A 16,657-nucleotide genomic window follows, 5' to 3' on the forward strand; every position below is an offset into this window, starting at 1 on the left:
TCTAACAATTTAATTAAAACAAATGAGTGTTTAAATTTGTTTTGAAAAAATTTGCTTGGAAAAAAATTATTTGCATAAAGATATTTGAAATTTTTTTTTATAAATTAATGTAAATAATAAATAAGAATGATACTTTCGGGTGAAAATCATATGTATCTCCGGTATAAAAAAGTAAGTTCATCACTTCCGAAGATGAATTTTAATATTGTGTGTACTTTTTTTATTTACAATTTTTTATTTTTTATATTTTTTATGCGATATAATTATAATTACATTTATTAATTTTTATTGAAACTAATTAACTAATAAAAGATAAAAATAATTATTTTAAAATTAGAGAAACTAAAATTGATAAATTTTAAGGACAATTGGTAAATAATCCTTCTTCCCATTATTAGATTGAAATTCAGTCCATTTTTCAAAATGATTTCTCTGCAATCACTGCTTTACATATAATCTTACATTCAACTCCCTATTAATCTAATTTTATATCTACATTCAACGCCAAGCCCACACTTAATCCTATCGATCTGTTTTTTCGCGCGATTTTCTGGTATCTTCACAGCAGGCTCATCATCTTTTTCACTCCGAGAACAAAGGTATTGCAAGTATCCCTAGTTAGATTTTCCTTTTGTTCTATTTTGATTCTATAGGGCATATCATGTTCCGCATTTTTTGTGTTGAAAAGGGATGTCTCTTCTCTCCCTCTGCGCTACTACTTTCAGGTGAAAATGCGATGTTTTCTATTTTCGAAACGAAGAACTATGGATTTAAGCCAAAGAATTATGTCTTCGTTTCGATTCAGGTAGTTTCTCTCGTTTTAAATCCGTTTTTTTTTTTTTTTTCTTTTTTTCTATTTTCTCTTCTGGAATACACGATGTGAAAATTGGTGAGGTGAATGCTTGAACGATGCACTTCATATGTGATGTGACCATCATGACGGAATCGGACCCAATCATAATTCCTCCTGGACCAATCACTAGGAGCCGAGCCCGTAAATTTCAATTGGCAATAACAAAGTGTGCCAAACTTCAAATGGATGCCACTGCTGAACTCTACAACGACGATCAAAATAAACCATGCATTCTTCTGGAAATTGGATCACAAGTCCCAATGACCATAAGGCCAGGAGCACCTTACAAAGCATTGGACCTCCCCTAAGTTACTATCCCTAATTGAAGGGATCCCATGAATCAATATCCCCCGAATGAAGGAATACCATAGATCAAGGGATTACCAATAATCATGGGATTGCCATGAATTATGGGTCAATAATACTAAATAAGGCTAATTATAATAACTATTCCCTATATGATTTTATTTCCTTTAAGAGTGTACTTTCTTGTTTTTAAATTTTCATGGTTCCTCTATAAAAGGACCCATGATTATCATTGTAACATTATTCATTCCACAAAGAGATTTTATAAACTGGTTTTTTTTTTCAAGAGCGATTCTTGTGCATTTTTTAAGTGTAATCTTGAGTGATTCGGTTACAGCTTCATACCCCCAAATCGAGTTGTTTCGAGTGATTTGAAACAAGTCGTGGCCTCTCGAATAGTACTGGAACTATTCTTGCCTTAGCTTGTATTGTCAGCTTGTTTAGAGGATTGTGATACGTGAGCTTGATCTCTCGTGTTGCCTTCCCGACTACCTCTCAATTCAAGAGAGTCCAGTTTATCTCCATTAATATAGATATATATATATAGCCATCCATCCCTTACTTTATCCAAATCTACAATATTCTTGTTACTTATTCTTGTTGAATTCGATCCGAACTGTCATCCTTGGCAAGTTCGCATCAATATGTTCGATAAAATGTCTCAAAAAAATCTTTTCAAAAATCAAAAGAATTTATAAATTGTTGTACATAGTATTGGTTGAAATATGTGTTTTCAAATATTTTCATCTACAATTCTTTGATTTTGGATAATGTATTGGTGATTTTTAAAGTTCATACATACATTAAGCATAATAGTGTATTTTATAGAATAATTACTAGAACATTGTGATAATTGGTTTGTGCAGATGGAAGAATCTTGATGGCTTATGCTATATTTAACAATATTTCTTATAGAAATTTGGGACCAAATATTGTAAGTTATAGCATATTAATACGATGATGTGGTAACCATGAATTGCTAAGCGAGCTGAAAATCTTTTTTAAAAAGTAAAACAAAACAAACTATTGATATTGGATCAATAAATTGAAGTAAGTGGATTAGAATTTTTTATTTCTGAAGTTACATTAATTATTTTTTATCTGAAATTGGGGAAAAGAATTTGCAGGCTATATGATGCTCAATGCTTTTAGTATTTATATTGAATTATTTTAGGCAAAATTTTTACATTATCTGATGGTAAGAATTAAGAATGTTTCAATTTGTGACAATTACAATAACATATATATAATGACAACGTATTGTGTATGATTTTCAAGCATAGCACAAAATTCTGATATTATGTATGCTATATATATATTCATTAGATTTTACTATATCATTGACATCATATCTAGTTTATGTGCTTAATAATCTTTCGTTGATCAATCCTTAACACGTAAATATTATTCAATTGTTCTTGTTTTTTCTTGATGCAGGAATAAGAGAATTTTGTTTGTAACTATTAATGTAATCAAATCTCTCTCAAATCAATGTTTTTTGACATTATGTTGCACAATATAATTTATATGTTTATTTTCCACTATTTTTTTGTTATCATAGCGTTGATGCATTTGTTGTTGTTTCTAATTGTGTCACAACTATCTGTAAAGGACTAACACAAAGTTTTGAAGTTGATTTAGTTTTTCAATATTTGTCTTTACTATGTATACACATATATCTCTTCGCGATATACAATACAAGAGCTCAAATTATTATGTTAGGTGTCAATATATTTCAGAAGAGATGTATTTGTTCTATTGTCTAAATGATACTTGAAGTCCTAAGTGTAGATTATAATTCGCCATTTTAAGTAAGTAATACATTTGCTTTGCTTCTCAAGTAGAGGTTATCCAGACATAAGTATGTGTACACGGAGCATTTGAAATTAGAGTATAGGTACATAACAAACCAACCACGACATAAAGATAGTGTATATAGTTATGTGAATGAGTGACCCGGATATAAAACTTGACAATAGAGGTAATATGTTTGTTTTTAAGGTATTGTTTGTATTACAAGATATTTGATTTCTTACAGTGGGAGAGAATTCTCCAAAAAGAAATGCATAAGAAAAAAGCCTCCGTAAGTGAGACATTGCGGTTGAATACTACAAAAATTATACCAGGAACCAATAAATCCAGTATTGATGCATGATATAGATGTGATTGCTGAAATTCAGGCGGACCCAATTAATCCTCCTTCTTTGTCTGTCCTACCAGACCGTAAAAAAAAAAAAACGACGATTTGAGTCCCAACAACTAAAGCAACCACAAAAATGCGGTCGTTGTGGCCGTCTTGAACATAATAAAAGAAGTTGTAAGCAACGAGTAGATTAGTGAACCTTTATTTTTAGTTGTACATTTTTTTTGCGTGCTCAATATGTATTAATACAGTAGATATGTATTTAACGGGTATAATGTAATTCCTTTATGTGTCGATGGAATTTAACCTATTGGATTCGCTGGCATATATTATAATAGTAAGTGGTATGTAGCTCTATTGCGCATGTATATACTAAAATGGTGGAGGTTTGTAAATATATTATGCATGTATATTAATACTGTACTGAGGTATTAGTATATGGTGATGCTAACCTATGTAAACAAATGGTAAATATAATATTATGTCGTTCTCATAGTCTTTGAATTCAATTAATGGTAAACACTTAGAGTTCTATTAGTAGATTAAAACTCGCATACTAACCAAGGCATGTATAAAACGAAAAGAGGTATGTATATATATTAAAAAGGTATGTTGGTAAACGACTGAGGTACCCACCGATGCTAACATTTGTGAAGGAATGTCATATTATAATATCATGTTGTTCTCATAGTGTTTGAAATCTATTATTGTGTTAAACTGTACAACTATTACATATGCATCATAACTAAGTACTACTCTTACCAACAACACAACTAAGTAACACATTGTCTATTATTCACCTACATTGATCATGTTGTTAAATTTTATAAGCAATTTTTTAATCTTATAGATTAATATAATTGACTATGTTAAAGATAAATGCATCCCATGTATGTGTACTGCTAAAGATAATACTATGTTTCACTTAATATTTGAGATATGAAGTATTAGACCCCTCTGACATAAGTAAATTAACTCGGAGTATTTACTAACTTAATATAGGTATGTTATTAAAATAATTGAGGTTTGTCGTGTTTGACAAGAAGTATGTATCAATATAATGAGGGCATAAACCTTCGAAATACATGTCTATATTTTTTTTTTCTTTTTTAGGTGCACCATTAAGGTACTCAGATATCCGTGAATGCACTTGTGTTTATAGCAAATATTACTTCAATTATTGCAAAGTCTTGTAATGAATTAGTTTATTCTAATTTAAGAGCAGTATTCATAATTTTCTGGTTCGTTTATGTCTTCGTATAAAGATAACATTTTAACTAATGGGTAACATGTATATGAGCATATATATGTAGTTTGAAGGTATTTCGATCTAGTTAGACAAGTACATCGAGCCGTTGTGTAAGTACAACATGTGCATTATTGCAATTCTAATCATGTGAAGAATTAATCATACAATCGTTCACAACACAATTCATAGCATTACTTCAAATATTTAGTTTCACCAAATTCAACCCACAATTCAATCATTCATTCAATCTTAATACAATCTCATCAAATATGAGGCAAATCAAACCAATTCAACCAACTGTTCAATCCGAAAACACATTACCCAAATCAATCACAAATAACAAAATCCAAATCAATCCTTAATCCATCCAAATTCATTACAGACGTTCACTTATCTTGTGTTGTTCATCGGAGTCTACAGTTCGGAGGGCAAACGTTTTATTATTTTGGCTGTGGTAACTCTTCACATTATCAAATTCACCACCGATGCCACCAATGGGATGGATTGTCGGATTCGCATAGGTGTAACACTCAGCAAATATGCAAACCAAAGAACCGCAGTCGAGAGTGTCACCTTAATGCCGACATCTTACGTACTTGGGCGTCTCCCTCACCACGGGCCATAAGTGTACTGCATTTAGGTATAAGGATAAAAATCGCGTCTGCAAAAATAACACAATATATGTTCAGGGACGTGAACTTCGAGCTAAAGTTATTAACCAAGTCAAGAAGGCAGTGCCACGGCAGTCTCATCTTCGGGCAGTCCAGAAAATAGCCGAACGGAGTCATTTTGATAGCTCTAATATGTTCATCCAACATATGTTTCTTCAGTTTCTCCACCTCGTTGTGGAAAATTGGTAACTGGCTGATAACCGATTTGTATTCCTTCACTGGTCTGTAAATAAATAACATAAGTTCACATTACCAAAATCTCGGATTTATTTAAAAGTTTATCAAAATATTTTAGAAGTACGTAACAACACATTCTGAGTACACAGTAGTCCCCTAAAAGTAATTACTTAGAAAATTAGACCTAAAAAAATTCAACTCGAGGTACCTAATAATACCATATTTGTCAACCCACAAATATGACTAATTACCGTGCAATGAAACAAAAAATAAAAATATGCAACTCCGGATAACTAAACAAAATATACACCTACAATATTAACAAAAATCACAGATTAAACAAATGAAGTCACCCGAAATCGGTGCCAAAATCAAACACTCAACTGTCTACATTGGCAAAACATACGAAAATTTCAAATCCGATTAACAAACACAATTACACCGATCACCCAAGACTCCTCAATACTTAACCGAGACATACAAACACGAGACCAAGGCTTACACCTTAAATAACTGAACAAAATACGGTATAAAATACTAATGTCAACAAAATCAAAAATTAAAAAAGGTCCGACCAGACACTTACTTATTCGAGTTTGTCCTGAGGAATGGGAGCATGTGGGTCAGTCTTTTTCTTCAATATTTTTGCACTGATCGGTCGCTACTTGATCGGTCCTTGAAAATGAAAGATGTAGGGTCTAAAACAGGGTTGAGGGGAGTTATGGGAGGCTTTCTTCCTCAATCCTGGTTAAATAGTGGGTAATTATTTTTTTTATTAATTCGCAAAAAAAGGTACACGGTATTTATCTAGAAGTATATAAGGTTACAATGAAAGTAGAGCGTGAAGTAATATAGATATATACTACAACAGTGAAAGTATTGATCAGTCTATTTCGAGTACATGTTGCATATACAATGATGATGAAGGGGATAATACAAATGAAGAGCTATAATAAACTTAATTCATAAAGTAGAGACGACAGTCTAATTGATTTATAAGATCATCTCAAACTCATTACTTCAATTTTCACTCTAAAAAGTATATTATTTTATATAAATTTTTATATTTATAAATTACATCCCAACTTTAATTTATTTTTACAATATAACCCATATATATAATTATACATAAGATAAAATTATATATCACTTTTTAAAAAATAAAATTATATATTATTCTTAAAAAAATAAAATTATATTACTTTTTAAAAAAATAAAATTATACATTATTTTTTTAAAAATCAAATTATACAATATACTCTAAAAAATAACAAAAATACAAAAATACACTGTACATCGCTGTAAAAATAAAGGAATTTAGGAATGAATTGGAGCCCATTCCCCCAATAATTTTAGCACAATCCATTATAAAAATGCAGTCAATTGGAGTTGTTTTAATAAGAGCCGAATTGCAAGTAGATTTTTCTGATAGGATTTTACTTCAATTTTCCCTAAAATTTACCCTAAAAATTAAACAATTTTTTTAAATACCTTGTCAATTTCGGACATGGCTTTGCTTCTTTGTTAAACCCTAACACTCCTCAACGGTCAAAAATCAAAAGTGCAGTGAAGTTCCCCCAATGACAGACGAGAAATCCAGCTCCTCCAAACCATCGAGCCATCACCGCTCAGAATCCCCGGAACGCCCTTCCAAGGTGGCGAGGTTCGACGCTGGCGGCGAGGAAGAGGACGGATCCGAGGCCGAGGGAGAGTTTGTTGAGAAAATTATGATTCCCAAGCCTGGAATGCAGAGATACTTAGTTGCGGTTGAGTACATCGGCACTCGTTTCTCCGGCGCGCAAAAGCAGCCCAACTGTAGAACTGTCGTCGGTGTTCTAGAGGTGATTCTTTTATTTAGTTTTATTCTAATGGTCGATGTCCTGTTATGATTAAGCCCTAATAAATTTTTAATTTTTATTAATCTGAATTCACCTCTTCTTTTGGTTGAACTAAGGAGGCGTTTCGAAAATTTATCGGGCAGCCAGTTTCGATATTCTGCTCGAGTAGGACAGTGAGTTTTCGGTTCTATAAAGCTTGATTTATTGTTGCCAACAGGCAATGGCGGTCTCTTTTTGAATTTAAATTTTAGGATGCAGGAGTTCATGCCTTGTCAAATGTGTGCCATGTAGATGCTCAGAGGATCAGCAAACGAAAGCCTGATGAAGTGGTGAATATCCTCTCTTTTCTTTATGCAGTTTGTTGTTTGATTGTGTTTGGTTAGTCTAACAAGGAATAAATTCCTCCTGCAATTGGTAGCAAGACTTGTTTGTCGATAGGTCGGTTGAGGTTGTCAAAACAGCAGTAGCAGATGTTGAAGGGTCATGAAAACCAAGGAAAAATGGAGGGGATGGGGGGAGTTCATATATGTTCCATGAGTTACTTTTACCTTCACTCTTTTGTTGGATAGTTAGTTGTATTTGTGGTAAAATTACATATTTTGTCTTACAAGAAAAATCCACTTCAAATTTAGTTCCAGTAGCATACTTTTAAGATTTTTTTTTTTTTTTAGTTTTTATAGTTTACGGAATATTTAATTCAAGGAAAAATTGTGGCAGTCTTGATACTACCATATTGTTTGCCATAACAATCAACATATTTCATTTATGCGGTATTCAAATTATGAGACTGAAATTAAAAAATTTTCTTGGGGGAATCAATTTAGAATGATTGTTATTATTTACTTATTTTTGTGTGTGATAAAGCTTGCTAGTTTGCTTTGTTTTGTCATTGAGAGATTGCATCCACACATAATTGTAACTTTGAAGCACAAGGCATGACATGAATTGTTTTATTTATTTATTTTTTTTACCTAATTTTCCATTTAGAGAAGTTAAATTGCTCACTTGTTCCCCATTTTCGTGTTCAGTTACCGCCTCATGAACCTTCAGTGGTCAAGAGAGCTGTCAATCATTTCTTACAGGTTTTATTTCCTTCTTATATGCACTCTTTCATAGTGATTTTATCATTAAGCTGTTGACACATTTGCTCCAAGAGAATCTCCGACAGTGCAATGTAATCTTTGACTAGATTTAGAAACATTAAAGCTAAGCTAAAATTTTGGATAGTAGTTATGTGGGCTTGGCTGTGGTTCTTACATGAATAGACTATAATCTTGATCTGTGTTGCTAGGAGTAATATCTAAGGTCATGATGGGAAGCACTAGACAATTTTGATCTATTGTTTTAATAATTGCATAGTGCAGTGAGTTATTAATGGGTTTGTGTTCTATCATGAACATATATCTATAAAAATGAAGATGTGAATAGAAAAGTTATGTGAGCCGAGCTAATCGAAAGTGTGGCTTGTTATAGTTCCAACTCTACCTGTCTCATTAATCATAGTAATGAATTGAACTTGAGCTTGAAAAATTATTGAGTCAAATAGGCTTGTGATATGAAGTGCTCACAACTGAAGGTTTACTCACGACGAGGAAAGAAGAAGCAAGTGTGCCTTGGATTAATTGTGCCGATGGTTGCACAAATAGATTTCTTTATTATTAAACTTAGCTTATTATTTTATTCCTAATAAATTGTTAGCCTAGTCGGCCTAGGTCCGTAGTAGTATTGATCTAGTATTTAAGGATTATTTGGAAACATTATTAGGCATCTGGATTCACACTAAATTTCATGACTTCTTTTTGGCTCAGGAATAGCAGTTCTTCCTTGGTTATAATACAATCTAGTTCTTTGATTTCTTAAATTCTCGGAACATATCTCCGTTGTTTTTGCTCGGAACAACCCTGGAATGGGCAGCTTGCCTGCCTTGGACTGAGTTATGATACAACACCTCCTTTTACACTGAAGCCGCTACCACTCTTTTTCTATTGTCTATGGCCGACCACCACCCACACTGCATAGCTTCCTGCAACATCTGTAACACCACTTAAAGCATGTTCCACACCGTATGGTGCAGAGATCCATAGTTCATCGTTGCGAGCTCACCTTTAAGATAGATGACTTAGTATTCTTGAAGGTCCGACCCTACCACCAAAATAGCTTGCGCCCATTCACCCATCACAAGTTTATGCCTTCCCATATCCTCGCCGCATGGTAGAGGTCGCATATAACCTCGATCTCCTAGCCACTAGCTGTATCTATCTTGTGTTTCATGTGTCCCAACTTCATCGAGTGTTGAGCAATCACCCAATCAAACCTTATTTACCTGATACCCAAGAGGTCGAGCTGCTGTCAATTTATGATCCTGAAGCTGTTTTGGACAAACGAATAATCAAATGTACCGGAAGTATGGTTCCTCAAGTCCTTGTCCAGTTGCGCGGTCTTCTCTCAGATGATGTGACTTGGCTCGACGAGGTGGAATTTTGCGCTTTGGAAGTTCTCAAGAGAGATATAGTTGATACAAAGTGGGCATGGCTGAAGGTTTACTCATGAGAGGGGAGAAAGAACAAGTGCGCTTTTAATTAATCATGACAATAGGTTGAACAACTAGAGTTCTTTATTAATTACCTTAGCTTATTTATTTATTTATTCCTAATATATTTTTAGCTTAGTTAGGCCATCCATAGTAGTATTGACCTAGTATTTAAGGATTATTTGGAGACATTATAAGCCATCCTAGATTCCCTTCAACTTCACGGTTTTAGCTTGGTTCCTTGGTTATTAATAAAATCTAACTCTTTGAAATCTTAAGTTCTTGTGCTATCAGCTCGACTCAATAAGGCTTGGTAAGGTAAACTCAATTTATACTTTTAATACATAAGAGATAAAAATTTGTGCTCAATCCAAAATTAAATTATAATGAGCGCGAACTCAAGTTCGTTAAGTAATTAAGCGAGCTTGACCGTGGCTTGCTAAAAGCTCGGAGACTAATCCAAAACTGAGATATTTGACTTGACTCAAATCACCACTCTAGATATGAATAGATTCGACATTATTTTTATTCAATCTTTGTAGAGGCTAGACTTGTCAATAACTCTTATCTATGTGTATGTTTGATTTGTTGTTCTCCAGAAGAATGATGGTGATATAATGGTGGTGGATGTTCGGTGTGTTCCTGCTGATTTCCATGCTCGATATAAAGCTCAGGAACGCACGTAGGTATTAATAAACCTTGCGAATTGGTAATTTCTATAAAAAGTTTAGATAGGCATTTGCTCCTAAAATACATTTCATTCTTTTGAAGTTGTGGAACAAGTTGGGCGAGTTTTATATTTGGACAATTTCGAATCATGAGATATAAAGTAAAAAATAATAGCAAGCTAATAAATATAATTGAACGGCCTGACTGCTTTTGTTTGATCATTCAGGTTATTCATTCGATCTTTCGATTGTATGCATCATAGATCCTAAAATTTTTGAATTCTGTCTCAATTATTTTGTTCTAGGTACTTCTATAGACTGCTGTCAGGTTCAGAACCTCTATCAGCTTTTGAGAAAGATCGAGCATGGCATATTCCCGAGGAACTTGATGTTTTATCTATGCGGGTTGAGTAGCCAATTACTGTAACTGTCATTTTCCTTTCTGACTACCATTAAATTCTTTCCATCATTAGCAAATTATTTCTCTTTGTACCCAGAAAGCATGCCGATTGCTCGTCGGACGTCATGATTTTAGTTCATTCCGGGCTGCTGCATGTCAGGTTTGTTTTTTCTTCCCAGGATAATAATCTTTAGCAAATGGCTCCCATTTATTTGATCTCAATTTGTTGAATCTTTCTCCAACATTTATTTTAGTTCCTATTAATAGAACCTACGGATTGACAGGCTAAATCGCCGATAAGAACTTTGGAGGAGCTGACTGTTACTGAGGTTGCTTCAAGCCCATATTTTCCTACTATAATGGAGAGGACCCACTATGATGGCAACATGGAAGGTACATTCCCGAGCTCAGAGGTCGATACTCCTGACTCTATGCTCAAAACACAGAATTATGGCCAAGAATTTGGTGTAAGGAGAAGACACCATTGCGTGGTAGTTACTGCACGGGCTCGTTCCTTCCTCTACCATCAGGTTTTTCCTTCACATTTTATCAAGTTTGTCCCGTGCGCACGCGCGTGTTTCTTTCTTCCCTCTCCTAAATCTCATTTTATTATATTCATGGAATGAGATTCTTGTTACGCAGGTTAGATTGCTTGTCGGGGTTCTGAAGGCCGTAGGAACGGGCAACATCTCGGTTTCTGATGGTATGAATGTATAAATAACACTATAAACTTTTTGATATGTATCAGTGGACTTATAGTGACTGTATTGCTGCTGCTTATTGTGATTCAGTTGAACGAATATTGGAAGCGAAGGATGTCGCAGCTGCAAGTCCAATGGCGCCGGCATGCGGTCTCTACCTTGGACATGTCAAGTACGATCTCCCTTCGAGCTAGTTTTTTCATGCATTGAAAAGGAAACACGCAAACAAGCATTGCCGAGTAAATTTGGATTAAAATTTAATGGTTTAGATTAAACAAGGGTATGATAGTTTTTTTAATTTAATTTTTAGAGTGCGAAATTTCAAATTAATTTAGGATTAATTTCTCCCATTCCTGCTCGTACCACTTATCTTTCTTTGAATCATCACCAATTTCTTCTTCCAATTCCAATTGCCGGAGCCCTCTAGCCGTGTCGCCGACAACTGACATCTCTCTCTCCTTTCTTCTGCTCTCTCCACCATCGATTACAGTCACCCCCTTCTTCCATTCTTTTCGGCAACCATTATGCCTCATCATCGATATCAATATCCAAATTTTGTTTGTCATCGTAGTCGTTGTGAATATTGTAGTTCCGTATGCTTAACACTTCAATTAAAAATGTGCAAATACTGACAGATAAAATCCAAAATGCTTACAGTAAATTAAGTAATAATATGTTTTTTGGTTGCATGTAGTATATGATTTAGATTGAGAATGAAAATACTATTGCTCATAAAAGTAAAATGAAGTTGGTTAAGGATTGGAAATGACTATGTAGGATGCTAAAAAATATCAAACAAGCTTATCAAATTTTGTGTCTGTATAATATAATATGAATTGTTTCCTCAAAATATTAACCAGAAGAATGAGAAATTATTGTTATACCCCTAAGTCAATACAAGCCATTAGATTATAAAATACTCCCTCCAGCCGTCGTCCCAAATATCCTGTCATTTAATTTTTAATTATCCTATTTAATACTACTATCCACCTAAAAATTCGTGTCAAAAACAAATATTGCACCTTGTTTGGGATGGAGTATAATCTAATAGTTATTAATCAATCGGCAACATGTTAATTAGTGACTATCAGCGCCCAATGCCACCCCATATATGTATGAACATTGCATGTATATTTGGGCTCATTCAGCAAATAAGAAAAAACACAACCCAACAAAGAAATGCAGAGAGCTAAAAGACACCTTCAAGAATGTAAAGAAAGAGGCAATGAGGGGTAAGGGCAACTTCACTAGGTTTCGATCTGATTACTTCTTCAACCACGAATACGAACTTAAAACTGTTCTCTGAGTAACAAGGAAAGGTGCTTAACAGAGTTCTATAGGTGCCGTCATAATATAACAACTATTGCTACACTCAAGAACCACGACTGGCAGTGGTAGGGTCGAATGATATGACCAAATAATAGACCCCCTCCATTAGTTCGAAAGATAAGTGAACCTAATGCAATTGACAACACCTGATACGATACGAGAATATGTTGTTTAAGGTGGGAATCTCATTACCTAGTTAGGCTCTAGTCATCTTAATCTTTGGCATCGCCTTCTTCATTTGGCGCGCACGGTCTTTGGCTTCTTTCTTGCGTAGCGCCTCTGCGCTCAGCTTTGCTTCGGCTTCTTCCAGTTTCTTCCTCTGTTCTGCCTTCTTTTTCTGCAGTGCTTCTTGCCTGGCATTCTGGAGTTCTTTGTAGAGCTCTTGAGCAACCTTTGATCGGGCTGATTCTGTTTTGGATCGAGCCTGACAAACAACTCAGTTTTTAGAAAGTTACCTATTATGTATCAATTAAATGGTCCAAATATGGTATAGTTAGTTACTTACGTGCGAGCTGAGCCTGTATTTCCCGACTAGGTCGATGTAATAGGGAACTAGGGCGACCAGTCGAGTCATGTCCGCCATTTTATCAACATCAGGTAGAGCAAACTTGAACACCAGCATTTTTTTATGTGACCCCATGTGTTGATCAGAAAAGTGCATTGAGATGAAGCCCCTTCCAAATTTCTCGAAAGCTTTCTCGCCAAAAACCTTCATAAATTCCGAAGAAAAATATCATTGTGTACTCTACATGCAAAGGGTGGATCCCTTATAAAAGATGCAAATTTAATTCACATTTGTCGCAAACAGCATACGACAATTTGGCCTTAAATTCAAGTAGCTTGTTCCTTCGGTTTCTTCCTATTAAGTCTCCATATTTTCTAGTAAAATTATACGTTTTCACACGAAACATCATATCATATCATTATTTAAACTAAAATCCAAACCCCCAACCCAAACACAAAAAACCCAAAAGATCATTTTAATTGTTGAGATTAACAAAATCAATGATGGATCTAAAATTGATATGGTTCCGAATACGACAAGTTATTCAGCCAATCCCGATATAAAAAGTGCGACGCTGTCGTGTATACTTCATCCTATGAGACATTCTATCAACAACAAATCCTTAAGATTGACTCTATAAATGCACACAACAAATTTAATCAATACCGAAAAGCACATATTGACAAAAAGAAAAGTGCGGGCGCAATTACCTGATCAAGCACAACATCATTGATCAGATCTCCGGCAACCTCCTTCGACTCTGACACCACTTGCAGCTCCTCAGTTACCCATTTTCTCCCATTAGGTGGGGTAACTAATGCTGCAAATCTCTGCAAGTCTCTAGTCTCCTTCTGCATCGTCTTTGCCAATTTCTTCCTTGCCAATGCAAAAACCACCTGATCCATGGCATCATCGTTCATATAAACCTCAAAAGTAATCTCGTCCTTGCAAGGCACGACCATATTGTAGAGCTTCGAGATCAAATCATGCCTGCTCTTGAGCTCCATTGTGGCCAGCAATCCCGAGCAAAACCTCCTACCACTAGCATAGAACTTGAATACATTCTTAGCTTCCTGCAATAGCAATGGCGAGTCGTCCGTCTCCCCAACTCCTAACAAACTGAAATTCTTATCGAATATAGAGTCTTTGGTAGCGAATTTACTGGCCCAAGCTAAAGCTAGATTCTCATTCTCTCTTTTCCCAGTGAAATAATTTACTGTGAACATAATTAGAAAAGAAATGCACACGATTTCAACCGTGTAAGAGCTGAGCTTCCTCTCGATCTTCTCATCGGCTTTCACGTCCTTCTCCGAGTCGGATTCAGATTCGGAGGCGGCGGCGGCGGCGGCAGGTTCGGGAAGCACGTCATTCTCAGATGGCGGATTCAAGGACTCAGGAATTCCTTCGAACTCATCCTCATCCCAATAATCGAAAGAAGACGACGTCGAAGCCGGCTTAGGGTTCTGCTCCGACTGTGCCGCATGAATCTGCTGCCGGAATCGATCGGAATCGGGCGGTCCGTGGTGAGATTCTGGAGTTGGAGTAGAAAGAGAGATCGGTGGCGGCGGGGATCGGAGATTGGAAACGAATTCATCGCCGCGGTCGAAATCTTCATCCTCATCTGCATCGAAACCCTCGAAGTGTAGGTCGGGGGTTGTGGGGGCGGCGGAGAGGTGTTGGAGGAGGAGTGAGAAGAGGGAGAGGAGAGCGAAGAGGTAGAGATAGGTGTCGCCTCTGGGGAGGAGGAGAGAGAGAGGAGCTACAAGGAGAGAGGAAGAAGAAGAAGATCGCCTGTTCGCCATTGATGGAACTGTGCGTTGATTTGATCTCTACACCAAACCAAAAGGCTACCCAAAATATACGGCCATATATAATATATACATTTATATTTTTTTATTTGAATTTCCAAACGGGCCGGGTGACCCAGATCGATCATGTTTAAGCTGGATGGGCTATTTTAACGGGTCGGGTAAACAGCCCATAATACTTCACTAATGTGGCCGGCCGGACCAACTCTGTCTCTAAAGACTAAAGATCAGGCAGCTACTCGAAAGTCTCCACTGGGTATACTTCGGTCGAATTTAATACTCTGAAAACCAAGTCCGACGGAAAAGTCATACTAAACGAACCATGTGTGGCAGATTACCTGAGACGTTGGGTGTTTGAACCCATGATCTTACGGTCACAAGTCCAACCCCTACACCACCGGGTCATCCTTACGAGACCACTTTTTTGTAATGTTAATTTAGGGTGTGATCCTTTATGATTCTTCTCAAAATTATTTATCAATTTTTTTTTTCAATATTAAACCAAATACTTATTTTAATTTGAAATTTTTACTATTTAAATTTCAACTCAAAATCCAAACTCCCAAACAAAATATCTATTAAATATTTATATTTTCTTCCAAGTACTTACTATTGTATTATTATTTTATAACTTTCGGAACATACACTAGTCACATTTAAATAGACTTGATCATTATTTTGGTACCTAAAACTTTCAGAATGTACACTAAACTTACCAAGAACATAAGTAATTCATCAAACACAAATTCATGGCATGGAGACCAGTTGCACAGGTACATCACCTAATTCAATAGTTCAATATTAATACACAATCTCAATCCGAGATAATTGTATCACAAAAAAAAATGTTTTTTTTTTTTTTTTTTGTTTTCAAATGATAGAAACATATAAGTTAAATTTTTTAGTGCCGAAAAAAGAATTAGCAACATTCATAATAATATTTATTTGCACGTTCCTTCAAGAAGAAATTTTATAGACTACAACATAATGTTAGTTCTTGGAACGTCATATTATGAACCTTGAAAACATCTTCGTAAATACGTATGTGCATCAGTGGATAATGCAAGGGTCCAAGTCTAAGATTGTGCATACTTAATAGATGTTGACGTTTCAAAGTAATTTAAATTATTCCAACAAAAAAAAAAAATATATTGTTTAATATGAGCCGAATGAAGTTGAAGTGCATAGCATGCTATTTTTCCGTAACAAGTCAGACTTCAAACATAAAAATGACAACTCAATTTGTTCATTGGCATGTCTATCTAATTGAGCCTTATCAAACAACAAAAGATTAACCAAACCAATAGAGTTCAGTGCAGATACAAACTTTTATTCTCAATATGTCTAAACTTCATTCAACCTATAGTTTTTGCCAACCGATGATTCAGTATAAGTTCGAAATCGAAGAATGGTAAATCTAAATCGAAATCGCTCAAATCACCCAAATCGAAATCCAAATCGAAATAGCACGAATCAAAA

At 35.1% G+C, this 16,657-nt stretch overlaps 2 protein-coding genes and 1 long non-coding RNA gene across 5 annotated transcripts; 1 reads left to right on the plus strand and 2 right to left on the minus strand.

Moving 5' to 3' along the window:
* Nucleotides 1-4,830: 4,830 nt before the first annotated feature.
* On the minus strand, nucleotides 4,831-6,128 carry LOC127252470 (uncharacterized). Its single transcript, XR_007839088.1, has 3 exons — nucleotides 5,986-6,128; nucleotides 5,271-5,445; nucleotides 4,831-5,181 (listed from the first exon to the last, which is right to left on the minus strand). It is a non-coding gene; the product is annotated as an uncharacterized LOC127252470 (long non-coding RNA).
* Nucleotides 6,129-6,917: 789 nt separating this feature from the next.
* LOC127252468 (uncharacterized) lies at nucleotides 6,918-12,636 on the plus strand. Of its 3 annotated transcripts, none has more exons than XM_051276651.1 (10): nucleotides 6,918-7,240; nucleotides 7,357-7,410; nucleotides 7,489-7,566; nucleotides 8,266-8,319; nucleotides 10,367-10,449; nucleotides 10,741-10,840; nucleotides 10,933-10,995; nucleotides 11,120-11,365; nucleotides 11,478-11,538; nucleotides 11,627-12,636. In XM_051276651.1, the coding sequence occupies exons 1-10, from the start codon at nucleotides 6,980-6,982 to the stop codon at nucleotides 11,728-11,730; spliced, it is 1,104 nt and encodes a 367-aa protein (XP_051132608.1). In that variant the 5' UTR covers nucleotides 6,918-6,979; the 3' UTR covers nucleotides 11,731-12,636. The 3 variants fall into 3 exon arrangements, with proteins under 3 accessions (XP_051132608.1, XP_051132609.1, XP_051132607.1); XM_051276652.1 differs by having other exon boundaries at nucleotides 6,919-7,240; nucleotides 7,354-7,410; nucleotides 10,370-10,449; XM_051276650.1 differs by having other exon boundaries at nucleotides 6,920-7,240; nucleotides 7,354-7,410; nucleotides 11,627-12,635.
* Nucleotides 12,637-12,769: 133 nt separating this feature from the next.
* On the minus strand, nucleotides 12,770-15,226 carry LOC127252467 (uncharacterized protein At5g49945). Its single transcript, XM_051276649.1, has 3 exons — nucleotides 14,081-15,226; nucleotides 13,371-13,574; nucleotides 12,770-13,289 (listed from the first exon to the last, which is right to left on the minus strand). The coding sequence occupies exons 1-3, from the start codon at nucleotides 15,170-15,172 to the stop codon at nucleotides 13,062-13,064; spliced, it is 1,524 nt and encodes a 507-aa protein (XP_051132606.1). The 5' UTR covers nucleotides 15,173-15,226; the 3' UTR covers nucleotides 12,770-13,061.
* Nucleotides 15,227-16,657: the final 1,431 nt, after the last annotated feature.

This window comes from Andrographis paniculata, unplaced genomic scaffold, assembly GCF_009805555.1.
Source record: "Andrographis paniculata isolate CXL003 unplaced genomic scaffold, ASM980555v1 Contig46END, whole genome shotgun sequence".
Lineage (NCBI taxonomy): Eukaryota > Viridiplantae > Streptophyta > Magnoliopsida > Lamiales > Acanthaceae > Andrographis > Andrographis paniculata.